General features: G+C 40.5%; 1 protein-coding gene across 3 annotated transcripts in view; it reads right to left on the reverse strand.

Moving 5' to 3' along the window:
- NMU (neuromedin U) overlaps nucleotides 1–23,815 on the reverse strand; it is a 43,219-nt gene extending 19,404 nt beyond the window's left edge. For all 3 annotated transcript variants that reach the window (XM_080385498.1, XM_080385497.1, XM_080385496.1), the window contains exon 1: nucleotides 2,750–23,815. In XM_080385498.1, coding sequence (XP_080241624.1) covers nucleotides 2,750–2,984 — 235 coding nt within the window. In that variant the 5' untranslated portion in view covers nucleotides 2,985–23,815. The remainder of the gene's footprint in view (nucleotides 1–2,749) is intronic.
- Between the last annotated feature and the right edge of the window lie 2,319 nt (nucleotides 23,816–26,134).

Consider the following 26,134-nt stretch of genomic DNA (forward strand, 5'->3'; position numbering starts at 1 on the left):
GTGGTTTTGAGAAAGTAGTAAGACACTACATGTGTAACTGGCTTTATTTCCTCTGTTTGGCATATGTGATGTATGGAGATCAGTCTCTTAGGGGACAAAACATGGTATTAATTGCATAATGCTGCAGAGATGCCATGCTTGGCTTGGGGGCAGCTCCTTTCTCCATCTCTGCCCACCCAGGCTGCAGACCTGGAAGCCACTGTCTCTGGGTCCCTCTCAATTCAACACCCAGAATATCCACCTTTCCACATTATTATTTTATCTGGCAGTATATTTCTAATGGTGATGTATTATTAGAGTTTCTGTAAATAATAGAAATAAGCATAACTGAATCGTGAGTACACTAGACACGATGCAAGTGTATCAATGAAGGGACATGTAACTCACCTGGGAGGGAGACAAGTGCTGGAGAGGCTGGTGCTTTACCTGTACAGTCCTAGCACTGACGGAAACCCTATGAAGTCATCTATTTATCCTCCTGCCCAAAGCTGCTGCCCACGAGCCATTCCTAACCAGTTTATACACGGTTCTTAAAGACCTCAGATTAATAGATATTTTATAACCTCCCAGACAATCTATAATTACCTGTTGTCACATTTTTTTCAAAGAATTGAACCAAATCAAACAACAACAAAAAAAAAAACAAAACCAAAAACCCCCACCAAAACCACAAAAGTGAAGGTAGACTTAGCTAGAATGGCCAAGTAAGCAAGGTATGAATACCCCTCATCTCCATTTGTTTTACATATATCACTAATAACAATAATTGCAACACTAGTTAGTTCCAGGCATTAAGGGGTTCATTTCAAAACTGTATTTTGGTACTGGTACAAATTTAAGGTAACTAATTATTCTGGATGCTTGTTTTCCCAAAAAAATAATCAGAGGGACTCTTATTTTCACACTGTGTAGAAGCGAGATATTTTTTACATCTCTGAGACGTTCACATAACAAAAAAACTGCTTTCTAAAGAAAAATTCGCTTCTTCAGATGTTTGTTTTAGTTCAAGGAAAAACACTAAATAAATTAAAGGTGTTAAAATTCTCTTACTCCAATCTGAATATACTAATTTAAGAATAGAAAGCAAAGTATGCCTGGGACTGGCATCTTGGTTGCAAAGAAAGGAACTGGGCAACACTTCAAATTAACACACTTTCCCCATTAAACCTTTGCTCACCCATCTCTGAGTGCTGCTTCTGCCATTGCCTGGCTCACAAAGCTTCCAGGGGGAGTAGAAGAAATCCAATAGTCTGTAAAGCTTAGGGCAGCAGGCAAGAAACCCTGAATATTACAGTTTGCTTGGGTTTGGGTTTGAGGTTTATTTCACCTGGAGTGTATACTTTTGGACAGAGGAGATGCAATTATTTCACTAGCTCCTACCTAAGTATCCTTAACCCTTCTCCACTTATTCACAACACGGAATAACCGTGTGCAGTCTCATCTGTTTTGTGCTCAAACTTAGGACTATGCTCCTCCCAGTGCCAAGTGGTGTCCCTTCATCACCCCATCCAGAACAGTGCTGCAGTCCCTACAGGGCTTCATTCATTTACATACACACACACCAGCATGCACAGGGAAAAAGTAAGTTATTTTGTAATATACACAAAAGAACCATAGCAGGGAGAAAAAAAAAAAAAAAAAAAGGGAAAAAAGAGTGTTATTGAGGAAAGGAACATGGAAAAGGAAATCCTCCTACAAAATTGACACTGTCCATGACATGTTCATCTCTTATCCTTCAATTCAGCCAACTTCTAAAACCTAAGCTTCCAAGGCAGCAGAATTCCAGACGCACAGTTTCAGTCACTTTTCAACCTGGGATTCACTTCTTATATATTCTTCCCTCCAATGCACAAGCTCCTGGCAATCATTTCTATAAGAACAACGCCGAAATACTGTGTGCCATGGCCTTTCCTTGCCCTCCTTTTCCTTCCCTCCACTCTTCCACATCCCCAAAATTTATTTTTAACAGAATATTAAGTATACTGTATTTAGATTTGTCTGATTCGTGATATCAAAAAACCAAAACAGATCAGAACAAAAACTCCTGATGAAAGCAACTTACACACATATAATACAAACAAAACAAATATTCCTTGCACAGGAACTGATTTTGTAATGTTACTTCACAAGCTGTAAGTAGCTAATCTATCTGGAGTGGGAAAACAGAACAGAAAAGAAAAGAGTGTTTTGTTAGAAAGCCCATTAGCTACGCTCCTGTCGCAATCGCCCCCTGCTACAAAAATAGCAACTTTCAGGTGCGAGACATTTCAAATTAAATCAAGATAATCAAGCTCTGAGCCTAAAGCAACTCAGCAGCTCTACCCTTTCCCATTCAACCCCACCCCCAGGGATTCTTCATGCAATAAATATTATTTCGGGTCGGACTAGGTGACTTCCAGAGGGTCCTAAATTTTAGTACAAGCCTGTGATATATCTCGTTTCCCTTCTCTTAGCTTTTAAATCAAAGTAGATTACATTTAAAATTAAATCGCTTTTAAGAAGAGCTACTTCGCCGAGTTGCTGGTGTGTATTTTGCCAGGACAGGGTAATCTTCCCGGGATAGAGGAAGAAGCCCCCTCCAGACCAATCCCCGAAACCGTGCCCAGCAGCTCCAACCTCCTGTGCCAGCCCCGCACGGGACCCCGGCCCAGCGGCAGCGGCTCGCTTTGCAGCCCCCCCCACCCCCCCAATAAACAAAATCTGCAGACCTGGCGGTGCAGGAAGGGGCGGCGGGGAGGGTGCTTCTCACCTTTGCAAGCAGACATGGAGGAGGCGAGGAGAAGCAGCAGCAGCAGCGGGGACCCCGGCAGCGCCCCGCCGTCCCCTGCCTTCCTCGGGCTGCGCCGGGGGGTGGCTGCGGGCGGCTGCTGGCAGAGGCCGGCCATGCCCGCGGTGTCCCCCGCGCTGCCTGCCAGCCACTCTTCTGGGCATGCCCTCGCTCCCTGCCCAAACTTTTTAAATCTCCCTGACACGTGGACGAGCATCACCTCGGCTCGGGGAGGGCGCGACAGCCGCCCTGCCCCCTCCCGGCGGCCCCCCCGGGCAGACCCGGCTCCTCCTCCGCCGGGCAGCTCGGCCCCGCTCCCCCGGGGGGCACACGGGCTGTAACCCCGGCTGGGGCGGCGGGTGGGACACCGACGAGAGAGCCTGCAGCCTGCCCAGCCCGTCGTTAAACCCCCTCCTTAAGAAAAAGGCCGTGTGTGAAAACACGCGTGTCTCAGACACCCAGCGCCCGGCAGCAGGAGGGGCTGCTCCGCTCTGCCAGCCCCGGCGGCCCAGGGCAACGGAATGGGGGTGGCCAAGGGGAGCGCTCAGAGACTGTCCTAGCCCAGCGTGGGGGGGAACAGAGGCACGATTTAAAATGGGGACATCTCACAGAGATTTGCCCCCAACTAGCTGAGCCTGGGAGTAAAAACGCGTTGAGCTCGCATGCGGGAGAAGGCATCGGTGGCTGGGATGTGGGGCTCTGCGGACATGCACCTGCCTGCCCTGGGACCCGCCGATCGCTGAGTTTTCCGAAGGAGCCCCACTGCAGGGGTGTGCCTGCTTCCCGACTTTCCCTGTGCCCTGCAAACACGAACACAAAATGCCACACCATGAAATAGAACTCAGTAATATGGTGGTATTGGGTGATTAAAATCCTAATGCTCTGCTTAGCAAGGCATTTTACTTAAAATACAGCTGCAGACCTTGCTCCCAGGTGTTATGCCTGTAGATAATCAAAGCAACTACATGATATTATAAGATATTCAAAAGCACACAGACCCCAAATCTGTAAAGACTCTTGGGCAGCTTAGTCCAGCCATCCCTGAAACACAGCGAGCCCTGGCTCACCAGACTTGGTACCCTCGTCTGCCAGTGCCTCCCACTGCCCACAGAATGCTCAGGCTGGTGCTGACCTGCTCCCCACACCCAGCCCAGCAGCAGGGTCCAACTTTCTCCAAAGGTGTGTGTCCAACTGTCTCTGCTCTTTGACCATTTTCTCCAGAGGGATCCTGCCCAGCTGAGGTGCTGCTCCAATGCCAAGATGCCACAGAGAGCACTTCAGGCCAGCATCTCCCAATTTACAGTCTGTCTTTATGATTTGTTTCCTCTTCTTTTTCTATGCACTCCTATTTTTTCACTTGGTTGCTTTTTTTCTGACTTTCAAAGGAAATATTACATCCATGGTCCAGCAGTGAGACAATGGTAAAATATTAGAGATTGTTATTTTCCAAAACAACATTCAGTTCTTTTTGACCATTTCAGTAGGTTTTGGCTGCGGGGTGAACGATGGGTGGTAGAATAAAGCTGCCTGACGAAAGCAGTGGCTGTTACTGTGAAACAAAAGATAAATTTAATTTATAACCACAGCATTGCTGTCTGCTCTTTGCCTTTACCCTTATCAGTTGTATGTGCTACAAATTGTGCTCTGCCACCCTGATGCTTTGACAGGCCATCAAAATTTTGAAAGCTTTACCAAGCAGCATGATAAGACGCTATAAAATTCTTTTAGTAATAGAAGTATCTTCTCTACCAGATTCAGTAGCAAAGCTTTCCTTAAAACGACCGGGAATAGAGCTAACCCTTGTGCCAATGGAAAGCCAGTTATCAGACCAGTACATAAATTAAAGCAGCCTGTATTTTGTATATTTTATTGTATTTATATCTACCTAATTAAAAGAGTTGTTTCAAAACAATCCAAATCAAAGAACAGCATTTGGTTCTGGTTTCTATTAATAAAAAGAGAAGACATTTATTCAGAAGACATTATTATAAATGGGAGATCATCAGTACTGAAAGGTATCTCCCTAATCTGTCTTGATTCAAATGCATGAATCGGTGTCCTGAGCCTTGGCCTAAGGATTTAATTTGTTATGCATTGTAATTATTATCTTCCTGTTAAATACTTAATAGATCGTGAAATAAGATAAATTAGAGTCTTTTATAATTTGAGAGTGAGATACCTGTAAACATTCTGCACCTGTTAAATAGTACAGTGCTTTAAGAATATTGAAAAAAAGATATATCTTGAACTTTCTTCTCAGTTGAAAGAGTTCTGGTTAGCCCAGAAATTGCATTTTTGTGCAGTGTGTTTTAATACTGCAGACTGAAAGATTTTGCTGAGTCTGCTCACACAAAAATATATTGAAAGATATTTTTAGGATGGTGAGAAAATTTTGCAGGTAGAAAAATTTTGGTCTTCTGTTTACTAGGAAAAAAAACAAACAAAACCAACAAACACCATTTAATAATTTTTTCTAGGCTTGGATTTGTATTGTTCCATAGTCTTTAATCTGAAACCTGAATTTTGTTTTCAGCAGATTCCTGTTAATGGGCAAAAGCAGTAGCCATTAAACATGCACTGCTTTTTGTGCCATGAGTTACATTATCTGAATTCTGACTGAAGCAGGTTACTGTCTTCCAGTGCTTCCAACCCAGTATGAAAGGCATTTCATTTTAGATTATGGCTTTTTAGTAAGAGTATCAGTGTACTTTGTATTTTCTGATATATCAGTAAACTGATTTGGGCATAACTGTAATCCTCCTAGCCATATACTAGAAAAAACAATATAACTTTAAACAAAAAAGTACATTTGCATTAAGCCTGATCTCAAGTTTATACGAAGACAATATTTCAACTGAAATCTGTGTGAATTTTGAAAAAGCGAATTCTCTTGCAAAAGCTTGAATCTCAGTTTATAGGAGGTTTACATAGCTTATGGTGGTTACCTTTGCGCAAGGAACTCACTGAAACACAAGTAAGCATTCTTGTAAACAGGAGAAAAAACACATCTTTCTCCACTGTATCTGTTTTTGTTTTGTTTTAATTGCTTGATGAAATTAATGTTACACTATTGCAGGAACAAAGCACATCCTCATTAAACGAATAACTTGGAGGATGTTTTGGATGCTGCAATTAGCTTCTTTGAAATATTTATATTCTTCCTAATGTTGCTTCAATAAATGTTAATTATGGCTAGTGGAAAGGAAATCAAACAGCTGAGTATGTGAAAACACCATCTTCTCCATCTTCAGCAAAGGCAAGGTCAGGAGGTACGTCACTGAATTCACTTGCTGTGTAGACGCACACACAGCCTGTGAAGAGGTCAATGCATATGTTTTTTCTATGACTTTAATAAAAATGACGAGAAATCATTCCATGTATATCTGAACGTAAGCACTAGGAAAGCCTTTATCTGTACTGCACTTTCTTCGCTGATATATTCCAGACTTCCTGGAGAATGCTTGAAATGGATCGGTGTGTGCAAGCACGCTGATGTCTCTCACAACTTCAGATCTTTCCTCCTTCTGTGCAATTAAGAAGTTGCGTACAGGGATTTTCTTCTTACTTATTTATGTTCTAGGGAATTAAACTTTGTGGAGAAAAGCATCAATAATTAATTAACGCCTGCTCAGATAATGCACTTCCTCAAGACATTCTCCACATATGTTACTGACCAATAGTGCACGTAAAGTTTATATCAGAACACAAAAAGATCCACAAAAGAAAAGTGACTGGAGACTCAATTAAAGAATCAGCATCTCTGAACAGGCTTTTATTCCAGCGTTGACTTAACACAAAAAGATACTCACTCAGTAGAAGTCTTTAGGGATATCTCCCTACAAATAGGAATTAAATAATAAAACCCAGGCTGTATAAGGCACGATAGGTCCTGTATTTTCTCAGAATATTCTTTTTGTGTTTTATCCCAGACAATGCCTCAGCTCCTCCTTTATGAATAAGTAAAATTTAAATGACCTTAGGAACCTCTAATGAACTAGTGAGGGAACTTACGTGAACTACTGGAAATGAGCACAGAAACCTCAGCCCTGGGCTAAGAGAGACTCCACGAGGGAACAGCGATGGGACTGGTTGCAGCAGATGTTCAGGACTCCCTTCAAAAGTCCCAGAATGTTTTGTATAAAAAGCCCTGGTATGCAAGAGACATGTTTGAGCCCTTTAATGACTAAAGAAAATTTGCTCAAGATGACAGTGACCAAACTCAGCAAAAACATAATAATCTTTCCAGAATGGTAGGTACCTATTTACATGCGGGCTGAATTTGGCTCACTGTATAGGGAGGCTGATGTCTCCTTGTCTCAGACACACAGCATGGGCACTAACTGTCCTCATACCTTTAGCTTGCAAGGAACCCTTAGAGATAGGATAGGAGATCTCTGAATTTAATTTCTGCATTTCTTGTAGTGTCAGCAAAAGATCCATTTTCCTATGTGAAAAGTAATGCACGTGGAAGAAAATAACCCTTATTGTACCTATGCAGCAACAGGCAGTATGCTATCCACCGTCATATAGAAAAGAGATACCAGAATCATCATAGACCGTTCTACATGGATACCAGCTCATTTCTCAGCCAAGTTAAAAATAGTGAAATAGGATGTTATGAATTACTGGGAAAAAAATATTATTACTACTATTATAATTATAAAGATGTGGAAAAAAAAAAAAGGAAAAAAAAAAAGAGGAAAACCTTATGATAAAAACCACTAACTACTCAGCCTTTGCACAAGGCTCTAGTGCTTTCAATGTGGATTACTGCAATTGTAATCCCATCGTTCCTTCCAGATGAAAATGCAGAGAATTGTAGTAAGTTCAGTGCAAGTTTGAAAAGTTTGGGAGTCTTCAGCATGGAAATCTGAAACTTAGAGAGGGATGCAATATAGGTCTATAAACATATATGTAGATGTGAGCAATGTGAAAAAAGTTGAAGAGTGTTTACACACAGAATTTACAGAATTTTTACAGAATTACTGTAACTAAGTCTTGCAATAAGACCTGGAAGCCATGACTCCTCATCTCATTTATTATATCCTGAGATGTTCCTGAGTCAGTCCCAGGGAAATAAAAATCTCTGTGTTCCATTAGACACCCTTTGCCTAGTCCATAGTGTTTAATCGCTGTCTTTGAAGTAAGCAGATTTCATAAGAAATACACTTAGCAGAATGGTGTCATTTTTATGGACTTGCATTTGTTTTATAGGTGGAACTGGTCACAGATAATCTTTCCCATGTCATTCACACCATTTTCCAAATTTTCCACCAACATTCCTCATTAATTCTATACAAAACATGGGCCTGGAACCAGAATGGTTTATTTCCTTTACGAAGTCCTGACGATTGTACTAAAAATGTAAATTTCTGTTCAAAGGAAAGCAATAATCGTCTACTATCATTACTATATAGGAAGTGTGGTCACATAAATTGCTTTTAAAAAGGCTAATCTTCAAGATACTTCCATCTCACTTTAATACACACCAAAACATATCACTGGCTGTGATGTTTACATTTATCTGGGGAAACAAGATTTTGAGCACCCTGTCAATTATTCACACACAATTAATAAAATAATAACATCTCAACATCACTTTCAGAATCTACAGGTCTTTTAACTAAAAAGACCTTAAGCAAGAAAGAAGCAAAGGTGGATGAGTAGCGACACTTAGAAAATGTCATCCTGCCTTCCCATGGCTGTGAGATGAGTTGGTTTTGCAATGGGATCATTTCTCTTTAAAAAAAAAGGCAAACTAATGTGACCTTGCAATGGTTTAGTCTAATTTATTCACAGTATGTACATAAATCCAGCTGGAAGTAAGGCAATCTGAAAATTTTGCTTATAAAATGCCAATATATTTTGCCAGAAGTTTTGAGCTCCCATTGGCTTCTAGAAAAAAATATAGTGCAGGGCTAAATTTGATATATTGTCTAAAACCATAGGTTTCCTCCCAGCTTGCTAATGAGGTATAGCTAATTCCAGCTGCAGGAAATTTCTTTGCATAGATCTAAAATGTATGCATTTGCTTGGAAGTCTGAAGGAAAAGACCCTAAGGAAATAATTTAGAAAAATGCACTAAAACCCCCTGAATCTCTTCCAGCCTGAATCGTTCAGAGATTCTCTGTCTAAAGCGTTAAGCAATGGGTTCTCAGTGATCTGCTGCTTGCCCTATATACCTGTTCACTGTCCTTCTAAGACCAGAGCACTCAGCAGCTGTCAATTTTACTTAGAAATAATACTTGTTAATGAAGAAAGCAAAAGAATTAATAGATTTTGTTATGTCAAAATAATGGTAAACAAAAATAAATTCTAGCAATTTCTTCATTTTTCTTCCAGCACCACAAAGCTGCTCTTACTCTAGGTTAATCATCGAGGCAGCTTACCTGATGGGATGTTATTTCTGGACAGAGCCTGCAACTATTTTTTTATTATACTGTCCACTGAATGCAGAAGAATGCTCAAAACCATCAGTAGAGACTTCGCCCTCCAAATCTCAAAACTCAAGAAATAAGACAATGGAATTCTCAGCAAGGATTATTTAACAAATATTACTAGATAGGAATCTGTGTAGGAGTTAAAAGACAACAGCACGCTTCTCTCTGCAGAAGATGGCTTACCACTTCTGCGTACATTGGCACAAAAGGGAGATGTAAAGGTTAGTTTCAGACTTGCCCTGGGCTGAGCACGGTTTTGCAAAATAAAGTGATGCAGCCTTTCCCAAGTGAAAAAGTGAATACAAAACACTGCTAAATCAAAATGGAAACCCTATGCAATTTTTCTGCAGTAAGAAAATTGGGACAGAAAACAACAAACTTTTTGAATCAGGCCCAAATCTACTTTTAAATTACTGTACTATGGTTTTACATTCTGGAGATACCAGCATTAAAAGGACCTACCTTTGAGATTAAAGTCCTCAGTATTACTCTTCTTAGTTACAACCACCCATAAAAAGCCATAAAAATTTCAGTCAGGAAAATTCAAACTTATGTATGCTGTCTGAAATCTATGTATACTTATTAAGGAACCGACAATCTCTTTCCAATAATTTTTGATGCAACATCATTCAAGGTTAAAGCACAGCAAAGTTTATCTGGGCTTGAATCACTATGTAAATTAATGGGATGCTTGAAAATAGGAGTTCAAATAATAACAGTGCTCAGTGACATATAATCATGTTTCTTTTGTCCTTTCTGGGCAATCTTGTAATAACACATAATAACACTGTGAGCAACCATCAGCCCCATCGGGAGTGACCATGAGTTGATGCTTCTGAGCTTCGCTTTTGCTGGGCTTGTTTTCACTTGTGGCAGATTTTTACTGACAGATCAACTGAATCTCATTACTTCAAGGAGTCATGCTTCGGGAAGTGAACACCTTGAAATGTCATGACCTTTCCATGACAAGAAAAAATGTCACCAAAGAAAAGGCAACGGAAGTGAGAGACTGAGGATCACAATTAATGAAAATACATTCATTGCACTACAATATAGTAATAGACTTTTCAATGGAAATGCAATTTCCAGTTGAATAGTTGAATTTAAAAGAAGAGAGATGTGCAGAATTATGTGCACCGCTGTATCAGTCGATTAGTCCCTGGTGAAAGAGCAGCTATTGCCCTGTTACTCTGGTTTGACACAGGTGGAGCAGCAAAATAATGGAGCTACACTAACTTTAAGCTGATATAACAGATGATGAGGCCCAATTGGTTGTTAACATATTCTGATCTGGAAATTTTTATTTTTAAGCTATTCTTCAGTGTGTGTCAGGGCTGGAGAGATAACATTTCACCAGACATACATGACCTGACAGCTCCCAACGTTGATCCCTTGTGTTAAACATTCTGAATCTAGAGACAGCTTCTGACTTTTGAAAATATTTAAAAGTGAAAGATTTTTCAGGAGCTCTGTTGGCACGAACCACACAGTTATGCTGAGGAGAGGTATCAGTGGAGTTATCTGAATTTATATTAGCTGAAGTTTTGCTCCAGACTATCTCAATTCCTGGTGGCTCAGGGCTGAGCTTTGTATACAATAATCTATGTAGAGTTATCTCTATATGCGTATGCAATATTTCATGCTGCATATAGAGGGTTTGTATTTTATTTTTTTTTGTATGGTAGAGGTTTTGTAGAATTTTGTACATAGAATATTGCATCTGCAATATTCTACTTTGCATATAGAATTTTGCTCCATCTTTCTCCCAAGTAGCCACAGAAATTTTTGAGCTGACGCAGCAAAGTAAAGGAGCACCAGCAGCGACTTTCCTTAGTGGCCAGCACCAGCTCTGACATCTCAGGCTGGAATTTGCAGCAGGTGACTCAAAGCTGACCAAGGTGCTGGGCCAGATAGCTGAGGGCAAGGACAGCTATGGGGTAAACTGCCCTGTATTATGAAACCAGCCTTTAGTTACGCAGTGATCACCGTGTGCAGAATGATATAACATGATAACAACCCAAACTTGTGAAGCTGAAGTCAAAATTACTATTTTTCACTGGCAAAAGTAACAGTGAAATGTCATAGAAGCTGCATGGAAATATTCCTGAGCCTAATTGCCTGGGCAACGGGCTGTTGTCCTTCAATTCTTGTTAATTTGTAAATCTAATCTTTTAATTAAAAGATTACACACACAGTTAAGACTCAATACTAATGCACTAGCTGAAGCAGCTCAAGAGATATTTACAGGGCTGTCTACCCATAGGCTGGTGTTTGAGCCCCAAAGGGGGATGCACAGCAGAAAGTCAACTGATGTCCCACCTCCTGCGTGCTCATCCCCCGCACTGGCGCAGTACTGGGCCATAGGCCCCCAGCGTTTGCAAACTTCTACTCACCCACCCATAACGCGGTGACAAGGCTCTTCTTTTCCTCCACCCTACAAAGTGGCGGTGGGCCCTTGCAGGAAGGTGCAGATTAATTCAGTCTCTCTTTCCAATGAAGATGTAACTTGTTAAACTCCAGCTGAAGCCGGAGGAAGTTGGGATCAGCCTACAGAGAGCAGCCGGACACGGGGAACAGGGTAATGACGATGGCGTGTATTTGAGGGAAGACTAAGAACAGCCCTTTATAAAGTAATCATGGTCACACATTTGGTGGTTTTATAAGCTTTATTAACAATGTATTACTTAAGTAGCAGTGCTGTTTTAACCCAAACACTCTCAAAGAAAGAGTAAAGACATTGCCATGACCCGCTTCCTTCTCTGAACTACGTTTCTCTGAAAATTTATAGACAAACAGGATAGTAATTTTACAGCAACAGGTACTTTAAAAAAGTAATTACTCCTGGTCTTCCCCAAGAAGGAAGGTAAACAGAATACATATTACCTGCTTTTCTCAAATATGGAAAACGAAGCTAGAAATTATTCATCAAAGGCCAACCAGGACAGCTATGTCAGGTTTGAATTCCTTGGCTCTTGTTTCAAAAAGTGCAAGCATATAGCCTTTCCCCAGCTGACAAAAAGAGAAGACACGAATCACAACACACTCTAGTTAGCTATAGCTAACAGACAGGCAAAAAAGAGACAAGGGATGAAAAGCTCCTTCCTTCCACTGGTACAAGGCTCTGTACGCAGCCAGGAGGTTCCTGCCCCGGGAATCGGAGCAGACACTTCTTTTTGCTGCTTCCAAGAGCGTTTGAAGAGCAGGCAGCACTTACGAGAAACTCCTGGTAATATCAAGTGATTGATATGCCCTGGCTGCCTCTGCAGAACAACTGCTCACTATCATTTGCAATTTTCCTCTTTTGGAGGGCATGATTTCATGACTGCCGGTCTTAATCTTTTGGTCTGTTTTGGGATCAAAGTGCTACTTTTTCTATATTTTTAAAGTTTCATTCAGAAGTGGCATTGGGATATTAACTTCCACAATAATTGACACACTCCAGACATTTTGAATTGATTCATATCACATTGCACATTTCCAGATTAAAGTTCTGAAAAATTATAAATACCTCTTTATGTTAAACAGACTTACAACCTTCTGTAGCTGAAGGACACTTAGAAAGTCTTAATGCTCAAAATGGGCTTAATTCCATATACTGTGGATGACTCAAACTCTTATTATTTTTTCCGGTTTTAAAATATATGTACTGATAACTGTCATAAAGCAACTGCAATAGGTACGTTATACCTGTGCAACAGGTGGAGTACCTAACACTAGGAATACTGTTTTATAATACATTCATTATTTGAGAATAAAGGTTCCTTCCTTAGAAAATTTTTTTGATTCCCACCTAATCCCCTGTTTTGGCAGCATCCCTTTCTGCAGTCCCAAGCATATAAGCTGTCTCTGTGAGATTCTTTGATATGTCCTCAGCTACAGTTTATTGTTGGACTCTGTGATCTTAAAGAACTTTTCCAACCTAAATGATTCTATGATTCTGTAGCTGCAAAACATTTTCCATAGATTGTAGGGAGTACCTGTAAGAGAGAGATTTCTACAACCTTTTTACCTGTTTCAATTTACATGTCCTGATTAACTGTGAATTGTAATGCATTCTACAATAGGCATTACATAAAATTTTTCACTATCTGAAGACAAATTTTGTTTAGAAAAAGAATGGTCTTAGAAATAAATATACCCAGGAATCTGAAAAATTAGGTTAGGTTTTCTAACAGATCTCTTCTTTTCTCTCAATCTGTGATACTCATGAGCATTTCTCGATCTTGCAGTAACAATGTAAAAGCACATCTTTTTTCTTTTGCTACTGCAGACACATGGAGTGGTCAGGTTATTTGTGCATCATCTCCATCCCACAAAAAAGTTTAAAAAACAATGCCTCTGAACTCAGCTGATCCTAAAAGTCAAGCATGAATTGATGTTGCTTCTCTGGGCAGAGCTAAGTGTTTGAAACACCTTTTATAAGGGCTACAGCCTTTGCCACTGCAGCTCTCCTTTCTGAATGCAGGATATTGCTTAAGATCCCTTGTGTGGTCAAGGAGATAGTGGGATGTTAACAGTTCAAACCCAAGGAACTGGAATATAATGTTGTGTTCAAGCCATTTAAAAAACGAGATCTGTAGGCTTGTGATGTGCACTCAGGCTCTAAACTGAGCTTTTCAGCCTCAGCTGTATTTTCAGATATGTGAGTAATACCTGTGGGAAGAAATAGTTGGAAATTTGGGTTACGACAATATGCACCGATATGTTGTTGAAGAAGCGTGATCTCCTTATTTCAGCCTGGAGAACCACCCCACACACCTATTACAAACAAAAAGATGTTTTCTTTTATATTTTCAATATAGTCCTAAGGGAACAATTCAGCGAGCTTTCAAAAAAATAATGTCTTATGCGTATTTTTATTGCTAATACCTTAGAAACAAGATTTTTTTTCCTAAAAAGCAAATGAATTCTAGGGAATAGGAAACACTTTTGAGAAGGAAGAAAATGACAAAAAGCATTCTTGTTTTTTTTGCAAAAGCTTGTGAACTTGAATTAATTCTACAAGTTTCCCTGCTGCTCCCTCCAAAATCAGGTGGATGTTGGAAAACCTCAACATTTTGCCCATTTTTACTGTTGAAATAACCAATAAATGTTTAAGATATTATGAAAACACTTTTTAGGTAACAATGTTTACAACAGCAGGACGTGAAAGTCTCTGACTTCAAGGAGGCTGCATTATTTTTGAAAAGAAAAATATTATTGAAAAAAAAGATTATAAAAAACTTGAGCCATTGGTCTAAATTTATGCATGGAGCAAGCGTGGGTACCTCAATATTTGTTTTCACACCTTTATACCAAATCCAAGTGTAGTCCACTGTCAAAACAAAAGCTTTTTTTTAAATTAAATCTGCCCTGTAATCTTGCATTTTCACACCAAATAATTTCCAAGGACACCAGTTGGTGTGATGCCAGCAATAGAAGTGAATGCTCTGGACTGTAGAAGGTCAAATCAAACAAACTGGAACTGAACAGCATAGGTACCTGCAGTCTGGTTTTTACACTGGCAGTAGAAATTGGGCAGAGAGAGAGATGTAGAATCTCTGCAATTAGAGGGGTATATTTGTTGGTGAATAACCATTTGAGTTCAAAATCATACATTCGGTTACTGTTGTCAGAACAGGAAAACAGAGGCAGATGAAGTTGCAAGGTGAGCCCCTCTCTCTCCCTGCTAAGAAATTAAATGGTTATACTGGTCACCAGTACAAGACCAATGTGTATCAACTCTGACTGTGCAGCAAAGACTAGGTTCCTGCACTGTTTTTCTGCTACCTTGGTACTGCAGTAATTACTTCATGTTAATTGGCATGTAAATGGGGGACATTGAAGCATCGGCCTACACTGCTCACATTGTGCTGGCAAAAGATGCTTTAAAAGTGAGTAACTCCATGCTGCTAAGACAGCTTTCTTTGTCCTACAGCAAACCTTGTTTTCCCTCTCTTTTCTAACCAAATGTCACAAAATTATATGCTGCAAGCAAGAATTATCCATTACAAGGCTTCATGCTGGCTTTTGGTTGACTTCCAAGGAAAAGTAGTTGTGCTTTACCGTACTTAGTTAGGTGAAGATTTACAAAGCTGGTACAGCAGCAGAAACACTGTCAATATGGCTGTTGGTAGGATTTAGTGGTGCTAATAATGGATCTAAATAGAAGCAAAAGCCATCTTCAGCCTACTTTAAATCCCTTTATTTCATAATATCAACAACACATTTAGATTTTAATAATAACCCATTTACATTTTTAACAATTTCAGTTGTTGGAGCTGGAACTGCAGGATACTAAAGAACAGCTCAAAACTATCATTATGACTCCCCAGACCGATGTTCTCCCCTTTTATGACACCTAAGCAAACTGCTAAATATTTAACAGTATAATGACTAGGAATATAGAATGGGTGAATTTAATTTCTCTTCACTTTTTCTAAGATGGCTTTTTTGGTATCCTGTGTATGTGGCGGTAGCAGTTGTGTATTGTTAGCAGAACAGCAGCTAACAAGTTCATCAGCACATTACTCCAACAGCTGGTTTTCGTACAGCTCTAAAGGCCAAGTTTCTTTCCGATAGTTTTCTCAAATGGAGGACAACAGATGTCAGGTTTGCTTAAGAACCTTTTTCTAAATTCTCTTTGTGATGTTTTTTCCCCCCCCAGCTAGTTAAGTACAATTTGGCTTCAAGGATAACTAGGCAGTTATAAACCATCTTCCTGCAATTCGCTGTGCCACAAGCATCTCACACCCAGGTGTTTGAGATGAGCCAGTACTTAAATTTTGCCTCCCCTAAACTGATTGAGCTTACTAATAAATTACTTCAAGCAGTCTAACGATAATATATATGAAGCAGTGACACTACAAGTGAGACCTAATACCTTAATTATCACCCAGAGCCTTGTAGAAAAAGTAGTCTTTTTGGACCAGCTCTGGTGTAGCTCATCATCTAGCCTGTATCATTTGATCTTGTACTCCTCTTTCCCAGTATGAGAACAAATTAAATGCGCTCACCCACAAGTCATACACAGTGCTACACAGCTGTGTACAGCAACAAGCCATTTGATCCTAAGGCGACAACGGGCTTTAGCAAACCTGGGAGTGTGATGCTCCTCAACTGATTCTGATGGGCTTCTCTTTCACACCTCTTCCCCTTTACCCTGGAGGTGGCAAGCAGTTAAAAAGGAATAGAAATTGGGCATTACTTGATTTATGAGAGGAACATGAGGAATTTTCCATCTACAAATATAGTCCCACACTGAAAGCTGTAAATAAATTATGCCATAATCAGACATGTTTTTAATGATGATAAGAATGTTCTAAGTTATAGATGATGAAACGACCTCCAGATTTACACAGAGAGGAAAGTGTAATAAAGTCCCATTCCCCTACAGGCCTAGGGAAAATTTGATATACTATGTGAGACAGCGTTTTGGAGGCAAACTGTCCACTGAACATCCTGAGATGCTCTATAAGGCCTCATCAACCCTATACTTAACACTTCACGAGACAGTCTGCAATAGGTATTAATTTCCACTAAGATTTCAGGCTTTGGTGCAAGGTCACTGTCAGAATGCAAAAGTAACCCTAAAACTGCAATGGTAAATCCTAAAACTGCCCCTAAACCTCACCAGACAGCCTGAAAAAACACAGGAGGGAGAGGAGCTGCTGGAGTCAGCGAGCAGAGGGCTCTCCTGGGGCAGAGCAGTTGGAAACAGCGTACAGCTAATGTGCTGCTAGGGGCACGAGAGCTCTGCTAACCCTGGAGATGGTCTCTCGTGGTGCATTGCTAGAGATGTCCGTGTGGCTGATGTCTCTGAAAGCTTTTGGCTCAGGGCCCAAAGATCCTGGGCCAGGCTTCCTGGAAAAGCGACTGGCTTTAGAGGATTTAGAAAAGCCTGTAGTACAATTAGCATAGAAATCTGTGATGAAAGGACCTGACCAGGGCTGCACCTTGCAGGATAACCCAGGAGTGTCCTAGGAGTGCTCCCACACACACACACGCCCATACAGTGAACTCTGAAAGAGTGCCTTCCACGTGAAATGAAGTGCCTTGAACAACAGAATACAAAAAGCCAGTTTCTGCTGAATTATACCCAAACCCTGGGTCTAACCATAGCATGAAGGATCCAGAGCAAATTTTCTGTCTTCAGTTCAGCCCATGCTTGGTTTGGTGATTTATTTTTTTTTTAACTTGCTACAACTAAGAGCAGAACATGGCCCTCAGCCTGTTGTAGAATAAAAATCAGAAAGATGACATGGGAGAAAACAGAGTTTGGTTCATACCAGGGTATGAAAGTTGTCCTGAACTATTTGCACTTGCAGCTTTTCCTTTACTCTCGTTGTTGCACTCACATGTTCACACTGTGTCACTTCTAATAAACTTACATTCAGTAAACTAGTAAAACATGTAAAACAAGTGACACCAGCATTAAAGCGTTCAGGTTCAGAAAGCTTTCTCCCAAAGCCTGTGCTTCAGTACTACCCAGCCGCCTGCCCGTTTGCTGTTCAGAGGTCCCAGAGGAGACCTGTTGTGTTGCTGGCTTTCCGTTTGCCCAGCCTGGGGGAGCTGCTTCCATGCTTTCCCTCATGCTGTGCTCATACTGGGAGTGTTTGGCCAGGTGGGAGCACCACTGGGGAGTGCCAGAAGAGCGACCCATAGCACCCTTCATGGCAGGAGCCCAGAACCAGACCAGCTGCCCCAGCACTAAGTCTTCACATGGGGGACCTCTGTCACTCCTGTCACTGCTCACTCATCACACCCCAGCGCTTCAGTAGCTCTGCTGGCATAAGCTTTTACTAATTACATGAATACTAATTACAGCATAACATGCAAAATAAGTGAAGTTCCTGTAATGCTTCCCCACTACTCCAGTGTTTCCCCAGAGCTCAGAAAGCCTCATCATGGCAGCTCACTGTAGCACAACTCCCATGCCTGCCTGCTCAGTGTCCTTCTGACCCTGAGTAAAATTGATTTCACATAATGAACACACTCAAGCATAGCCATGGAGCTGTTAGCTTTACTTCAGCAGGGTATTTAAATTTAAAAAAACCTGGGCTTTCTTAAAATTAACTGCTATGTAATCCCTATCCTAAGGTCAAAACCTAGAGCTTTTATTAGCATTGGCTGAGTAAAAAGGTGCAGCCAGCTGTTGGGAGACTTTCCCCAGGTAGATCTTGAGATTTTGGCATCTGAACTGTGTAAAGCAGTCTCTACCCCACTGAGTACTGGAGTTCTGGTCCTGGCTATGGGACCCTGGGTCTGCGCCAGTCTCCCTGGCTTGGCCTCGCTTAGGTCACAGCTCTCAGGCAGCAGAAACGGAGGATCAGTGCAGGTTTAGCTTTCCTTGTGGGCTCAAGACACAGCCGAGGTACCTGTCTAATCTGGGGAGCTGGGAAGGAATAAAGTCATGAACTTAAAATATAATTTCCCTTGTCCTACCATGGTGTACAATAACTACAGCACAGTCACAAGTACCCTATGTAAGAGGTAAGCCTCTCTCGCGGTACCTTCCGCAGCATCTTGTTTAAAGATCAACTTCTGTTAATATTCCCTCATTGAAGACAGTAAACTGAAAGTTCTGCATTAAAAGCACAAACAGGACAATGTGAGGACATGTTGTAGGTAACGAGGTATGATATCCCTGAAAACCCTAACTGTTAAGGGAGCCGAGCATGCAGAAGGTGGAAAGATGCAAGAATGGGTGAGTTCCCATGCAAATTCTGCTCCTGTTGTATGCCAAAGCGCAGCAAGCATCATCACAGCTGTTGCACCTCCCTAGATGTGGCAGTGCTGGTCTCCAGCTGAAGAGAAGGACCTCACTGCTGGTTGAACTTCTGACACAGGGGAGGGCCGCAGGAGGGTGACTACAGGAGGATGTACTGCGACAGAAGCATGCAGCGAGACTTCAACAGCAACAGTAGCAAAAGAGATGGCTCATGTCTTCCCAAAACACGCATGCACGCAAGATACAAATACACCACAAAACCATCAGGCAGGCTGGGTTTGTTAATACAGTTTTCTCTAGGGTCATCTTCTCTGCAGACACCTGTGGGCATTGAACATACATAGCAAGTACAGTAGCTATAGCACTAATCAATCAGTCTCTCCTGATTGTTACTCCAGGCATGATCCTGTGGGATACTTTAATAATAATTTTTTAAATTGTACAAGTCTCAAGAGGCACCTTGTATTTCTAGAGGCATGTTGTAAAAGAATTAGACTCCTTAAGTCTATGTCTTCAAGTGCCTCTTTAAAGGCCTCATCGGAAAAAAAATTATTTGGCTTTATTTAGTTCTCTCTTTTTCAGTGGTACTATTATCTTTAGGGGCACATTAATGGATCCTGAATATAATTTTTCTCTTGCCCTAGCTCTCATAGTGGACTTGCCTAAAAATCCTGAAACTGCAGCTCTATTCTTTGAGTAGGAATCAAGGGAATCTGCATTTCCAGCCTCGGTAGTCCTCATTTCATGACACAACAGATGACAGTAAAGTAGCTGTTAACAGCTACACATTGTTAAGAAGTTCACTCACCTTCCTGAAGGGGTAAATAACCTTTACGGACTGATTCACAGTGAAGAAAATGGATTTTTAATTTCCCAGGATCTTTCCTGGCTCTCATAAAAAAGCCTTGGTTTCACATGATTCCTGTCTCTGGGGTAGCAGTTTATCTCACTCTTTCTGAAGATATTAGAAAACTGGAAGTCGTGTGTACCTTCCTAACCCAGGAAGGATCTTCATGTACGTGCCTTTGAGACTCCAGCCATGGTGCTTGAGGCCATATTTTATGAAGAGTGCATTTTAGAGAAGGTGTAATTGTGCAAACAACCTGCAAACATTATGTCAGCACCCATTTCCAAATCATGTGTTGGCTTAAAGTTAATAATTAAAAAAAAAAAAATAATATCTATTTTCTTTAGCTCCTTAAAGAGGTTATTCAGGTTTAAGCATGCCGTGCTTTAAGTTAAATATGATGGTCTGTTAGCTGTATCTTAGTTTAGCATAAACTGTATTTCCATACACATGCACCCACAGGAGTTCAGTAGATCTGAAAAATTATTTCCAAAAAGGCATATGGTATTTGGGCAGTGTGTGGAGAGCACACATACAAGTTTGTAAAATAACAGCTTAAGCAAAATATATTAGAGGAACTCCACACAGCTTGTTTGCTGACGATTCACGAAGATATATTCTCACCTTACTATAACCATAACCTGCATGTTGCATTGAATATATATGTGTAGACAACGGCCAAGTATGGGAATTTTTATAGTCCAATTCAAGCTGCTGACAATAGGAAAAACAAGCTGCAGATGGTTTGCTCAAATAAGACAGTAAAGCAAATAAAAAACACACACAAACATATATAATCCACAAAAATAGCATAAATAGACAATAAAATAGGAGTATGCACAACTTCCTAGTGCACCTAGATTATACAACAAATTCTAATTATAGTATTACTTTATCTGTATGACAATTGATTTTAATATAAAGCTCTGGTTTCCTGTTTTGGAAAAAGATTCGAGTTTCTACCTTCCCCATGTCCTTCACATCTAAAAACCCCAGAATATTTGTTTGTCCTTAGAATCATAACTATAATGAAAATAACATTCTGGAAATCTCTACCTGAGACTAAATATGTAGTGCTCTTCCAAGTCCTTCCAATTTACAACTAGAGCGTGTATGTGATGACTCTTCTTTTCTCTTCCTGCAGATTTAACCTGTTTCATTACATCCTTCCCAGATATAACGTGTTTCAAAACATGAACCTCTGGTCTTAGTAGAATTTGAGTTGTAAATAAGGACAGAAATCTCCTCCAAAATAAAAACTTAATTCAGACTGTGACTGGCAATACACAAACAGGAAGACAAACAACTTCATGTATCTAGTACCTTAACTGTTTGCATCTGCAGTAACCTGAGAGAGACAAAAAATATTTTGTAGCAAATTAAACAGATAGGTTTTCCAGTGCTTTTGCAAGACAAATACAATTTCGAGAGTTATGCTTGCTATATGATCCCTTAGCAGATCAGTACTGCTATCGACCATGGCTTGGGGGCAGAGTGTGGACAGCTGCAGTGAAGGATTCAGCCTTGGCTGATCTGAAGCGGGCACTCACATTCACCATGATGGAGCAGAAACCTCTCCCACCCTGCACTGGAAGATACATTGACCTTACTTAAAGCCAAGCTCACACATACAACTTTGACCTACAGTCTGCAGCCAAACTACAAACCCATGCAGTGCAAGAAGCAGCCAGACAATGAAAAGATATATTTACTGGAACATACAGAACAAGTCCCACACGCACATTACGCATTTCAGCAAACAGAGGGGAAAGCAGAGCCAGGCTTTGCTCACAAATGAGCCAACACCACTGGATTGCATTTCATTTCCAGGATTACCTGCAAGGAGCTCAAGGCTCCGTGGGATTTCAGGGCAGTACACCAGAAGCCCAGCGCTATGGCCATCAGAAGGTCTTCAGTGTCTTATTCTGTAGAGCAATGAAGGCAGTGGGTTGATTAGCATTGATAACATGCAGCTGTGGCCTTGCCTCGACGGCAGTGGGTTGATTGACATGGATGATGTGCAGGTGTAGCTCGTTCCACCAAGTAGTTAAATAGCCCTAAGGATAGTGGGAGAGGTGGTTGGATGGAGGAGGAGTGTGGTCTGGCCTCTGGAGGAAGGAGAAACAGCACAGATGGGTAGAATCTGATTGATGGTAGAGGCCTTGTTGCAGCCTACTAGTTTGTGCTGCGACAATTGGTTGGACTCCAACTACAACAACTGGTGCCCAATGTAGCTGAGACAAGTGGGAGAACCTGCAATCCATGGCAGGCACCATGAGAGGTGAGCTGTTGACAACTAATTGATATGGGTGTATTGCAATATTTGTGGTCCATCTTAACTCAAATTGCAACTTTATTCTATCATTCTTCAAGCCAATGATATCAGCCAGTTCTTGGGATACCTGACAATCATGTGACATGTAGGAACTGTTGGTGTTTTGTTGTGGGGTGTCTTTTTAATCACTTCTGACTTCTTGAATTATGTATCAGTTGTCTCTACAGCAATATATCCCATGGAGCAGCCCCAGGGAAAGCAACCTGTAGGAGCCAGGAGCTTCTTCACAGACCTCCCTTTCATAGGTCTTTGGCTTACAGGAGATAAGTGACCGTTCCCTCTGCTTACAGGATTGCTACAACTGTGGGGCATGAGGATTCCTGTCCTTGTTCTAAAGGTTTTTGAAATATTTGTAGGTTTATGAAATTTTTCTTTCCCCGCTCCTGATAATCCTTAAAGTCTGATCCATGGTATTAATACAGACAAAAGCTAGAGTGGGCTGACTGTAGGCTCAACATGAGAAGGAAAAGGGCATCTCTGCAGGGCGGTGCATAAATTCCTTGGTTATCTCTCATCCTTCAATGTGAAATTTCCAGTGCTTAATACAACCAAGGTGCACAAACAAAATGAATCAAAGCAGTTTTCCACCTAGAACAAGAAAAGTCAGTGTCTTAGCTTAGCTCACCAGCTCTAAAAATGTTTCCTCAAAATGGTGACCTTTATGTGTATTTTTTCATTATTTCCATCTTTGTTGTATTATTATGGGGACTGTTAGTAACATCAAATTCTTCTCCAAGTCTCTTCGGTTTTCTTTGTGTTCTCCCAGAAAATCACACAAGTCCTTTTTTTAGAAATATTCACTTCATAAGTTGGAAGAAATTGCCTGTTTCCAGTTACTGATATTTTATGAGTATTCTCACATAGCACAGATGTTCTGGGACAAAATCTACTATTTTTCCTGTAGTTCATGTATAAAAATCACCGTTTATAACTACTATGCTTCTGTAGGTTCATTTACAGTAATTTCAGCAAACCACTAGTGTAGTCAAATGCTGATCCACCCCAAATGTTGCTGACCTCAGCAAGTCAGATTCTTCCCCAGTTAGGATGACAATTTGCACTGGTGGGATAGCCCAGTGATTGCCTGAAGCAGATACCCACAGCACTGCTTTGAAATAAAGATATAATGTACAGAATCTGAACCTAAGGCAGTGAAGACAGAGGCTACGATGCACTTACATGATGGTTTTGCACCTGACAATATAAAATAGTGAATGGGATATAACTGAAAAATAATTTTTACCTGCCAGACAGCAATTAACTCAGAAATCCATCACATGGCATTAGAGATGTCTCCAACTGCATGTGAAACATCTGAGATGCTAAACCAGCACAGCAAGGTGCTCTAAGTGTGGTGGTTAGGAAGGTATTATGGCTCCCTACAGAGGTAGGCTAAGCTAATGCTAGATGGAGTGGAAACAAAGAAAATGTTATTTTGAAGTAGGATGGTTCCTAATTTCCTTTCCCACATTAATTGGATGAGCTGTTATTTATTCACAGTGCAGAGGAGGAAAAAGGAGACTCAAGGGTACTTAAAGAGACGTAGACTGGTACAACAGGAATCTAGAAGTCACGATTCACACCTGGTTTGTGGTTGCTGTGCTGTGTGAGCCTCCAGACGGACTCTCTTGGACACTTGGGGACTGAGAGCAAGAGGCCAGCCATCCAGCACCCTCTTGGTGCACTCTGCAACCTCTCAGCTGCAGGGGTGGGAGGGTTAAAATGTTATGTTAAATGTGTTAAAATGTAGTGTTGTGATGGGAATTGCTGGTTTCAGAAATCAGCTTCCTGCTTGTTCTTTCACTGATTCCAGCTGCAGATCCCCAGGAACCACTAGCACATACTGATCAGCTGCGTCTTGGAGAATGACAGCCACCAGGTTATTAACCCCTTTGCCCTCTGCTGTTCAGTCCGTGTCTTATGCTACATTATTTATGTTCCGTATTCTGACCTTGCAGATATCAGCACTGCTCAACATACACATCACATCTCGCAGCTTCCAAGGGATAACTGTCCAACCCGGCTGAACTGCTAAGACAAGTCAATGGAAACATTCTTAATGGAAACAAAGAATTAAAATGACTTTTCAAGGAAAAAAACCCTGTTGTTCAAGCTTACCTTATACTTCTGCCATGCTGCTAGCTCAGAGAAACACAAACCGGAGATGGTCTGCTCTTGCCTTGTGACATGTATGCCCAGCTATCAGCCATCACCAGTAAGAAACTCATGTGTGGTAAATCCTCTTTCTCCTTTACTTCTTGTGAAGTCCTTATAATATTCAGTAATTTAATTTATAAATGATTTGTTGTTAATTTAAAGCTAACTAGACAAAATCTGTATTTAAACATCTATTAATGTTGCCTTGTTTTCGGAAGGTGGGAATGTTGAAAATAGTGCAACTATTTTATTTTCCAGGGAGTTATACCAATCACATTTGTTAGCTAAAACAAAAAATAAATTGCACAAATTTTTTTGTGCGTTTTAATTTTTTTAGATTGGAGCATTTGGATTGTTTGCAAAACTTGGTTTTGGTATTTAGCACAAATTGGCATAATGATATAGTGAACTAAGACACGCAGTAGTGCAAGTTTGAAGTCAGTGTTGAACATGTCAGTCATTTGAACAATACAACACAAAGCATCATCTGCTGAGAAAACTGGTAGCAGAAGCCATGGTGAGAAGCTGCAGTCACTCCACAACCCATGCAGGAGGACCTAGGAAAGTGTCTCAATGTGTGCAGTAATTCTTGTTCGGTTTGTCAATTGATCCATTTTCCAAGACCTCATACAAGTGCCAAACAAACAATGTCCATAGCTGAAATGCTGAAAATCAGAAAGGAAGCAATTATTTTTTTTTTTGTCTGGAATATTTGTTTTGATTGGAAAGGGCTGATTTGTGGCAAGTGAAACACTTCCACTTTGAAAGTGGAAAAATTACAAAGAAACAAAATTAAAAAAACACTCAGGGAGAACAAGGAAGCTAAGATATAATACTGGTTGACACAGCAGTCATATAATGTAAGCCTGGCATAAAGTTGTTTTTTAGATTTGTATATGTGCAATGTTAATAACATAGTAAATATTCGTTTTGTTTACAATCTTTGTCTCTAAAGTGCTTGTTCTCCGCTATTTTATACTTACTAAAAGAAGGAATATACTATTAGTTTTTACTTCAGTCTTTATACACTGAGGATATTTGTGTGTGTGCGCACGGGTGCTGTGAAGAGCCTAGGGGTTTTCACTAGTAAATAGTAAGACCCCAGCCTCTTTTCTTCACTTCCCTGCAGAAGTGTTAGTCTCTGAAGCTGGGTGAAGTCTCAGCTACACCAAACAGCCACATTCCCATCTAAAGCCACCAGGGACTGTACAGACATCTCTAAAAATCCTGTCTGTCAAGCCTGTATTTGTTTTTGTGAAAGCAGTTGTTATGACATGAAAACAAAACTTTCCCCAGATTAATGAAAAGCTGAGCATTTAAAAATAATTTCTCTATTGCATTAATGAACAAAGATGTTTCTGAACTAATTTGCCTAAATGCATGTTGACAGGCTTCACAGGGAAAAGGATTTTCTTATTTTACTCTTCAATAAAGCAAAAATGTTTTCAGTCTAAAAACTCCCCAAACTCTCTTGGTAACATTCTAGAGACTTATAAAATGCTACACAGTGGAATGTAGTGATTTATGTGGTCAACAAGAATCAGACTCACAAAAGTATTAATCAGCAGAATCAGTAAATATATAGAAGATGTGTAAAGTACTGAAGACTTTTAAAGACACATGAACAGTTGGGAACATTTCCCCAAGTGGTATTTCTGAAGCACCCTGCCATCTTCATTTTGCTATTGCTGTGCTAGGATGAGTGAAGTTAAAACAACTTTCATTTCAGCAGGAACAACTACTAAGGAAAAAAGTTAGATGAAGAATGTAAATTCCTCTAAAGTTGTCTGTGGGATTTCAGCATTAAATCTAACAATGACATGAAAATAAAACATTCCCCAGATTAATGAAAAGCTGAGCACTTAAAAACAATTTCTCC

The sequence above is a fragment of the Falco punctatus genome, assembly GCF_963210335.1.
Source record: "Falco punctatus genome assembly, chromosome: 1".
Taxonomy (NCBI): domain Eukaryota; kingdom Metazoa; phylum Chordata; class Aves; order Falconiformes; family Falconidae; genus Falco; species Falco punctatus.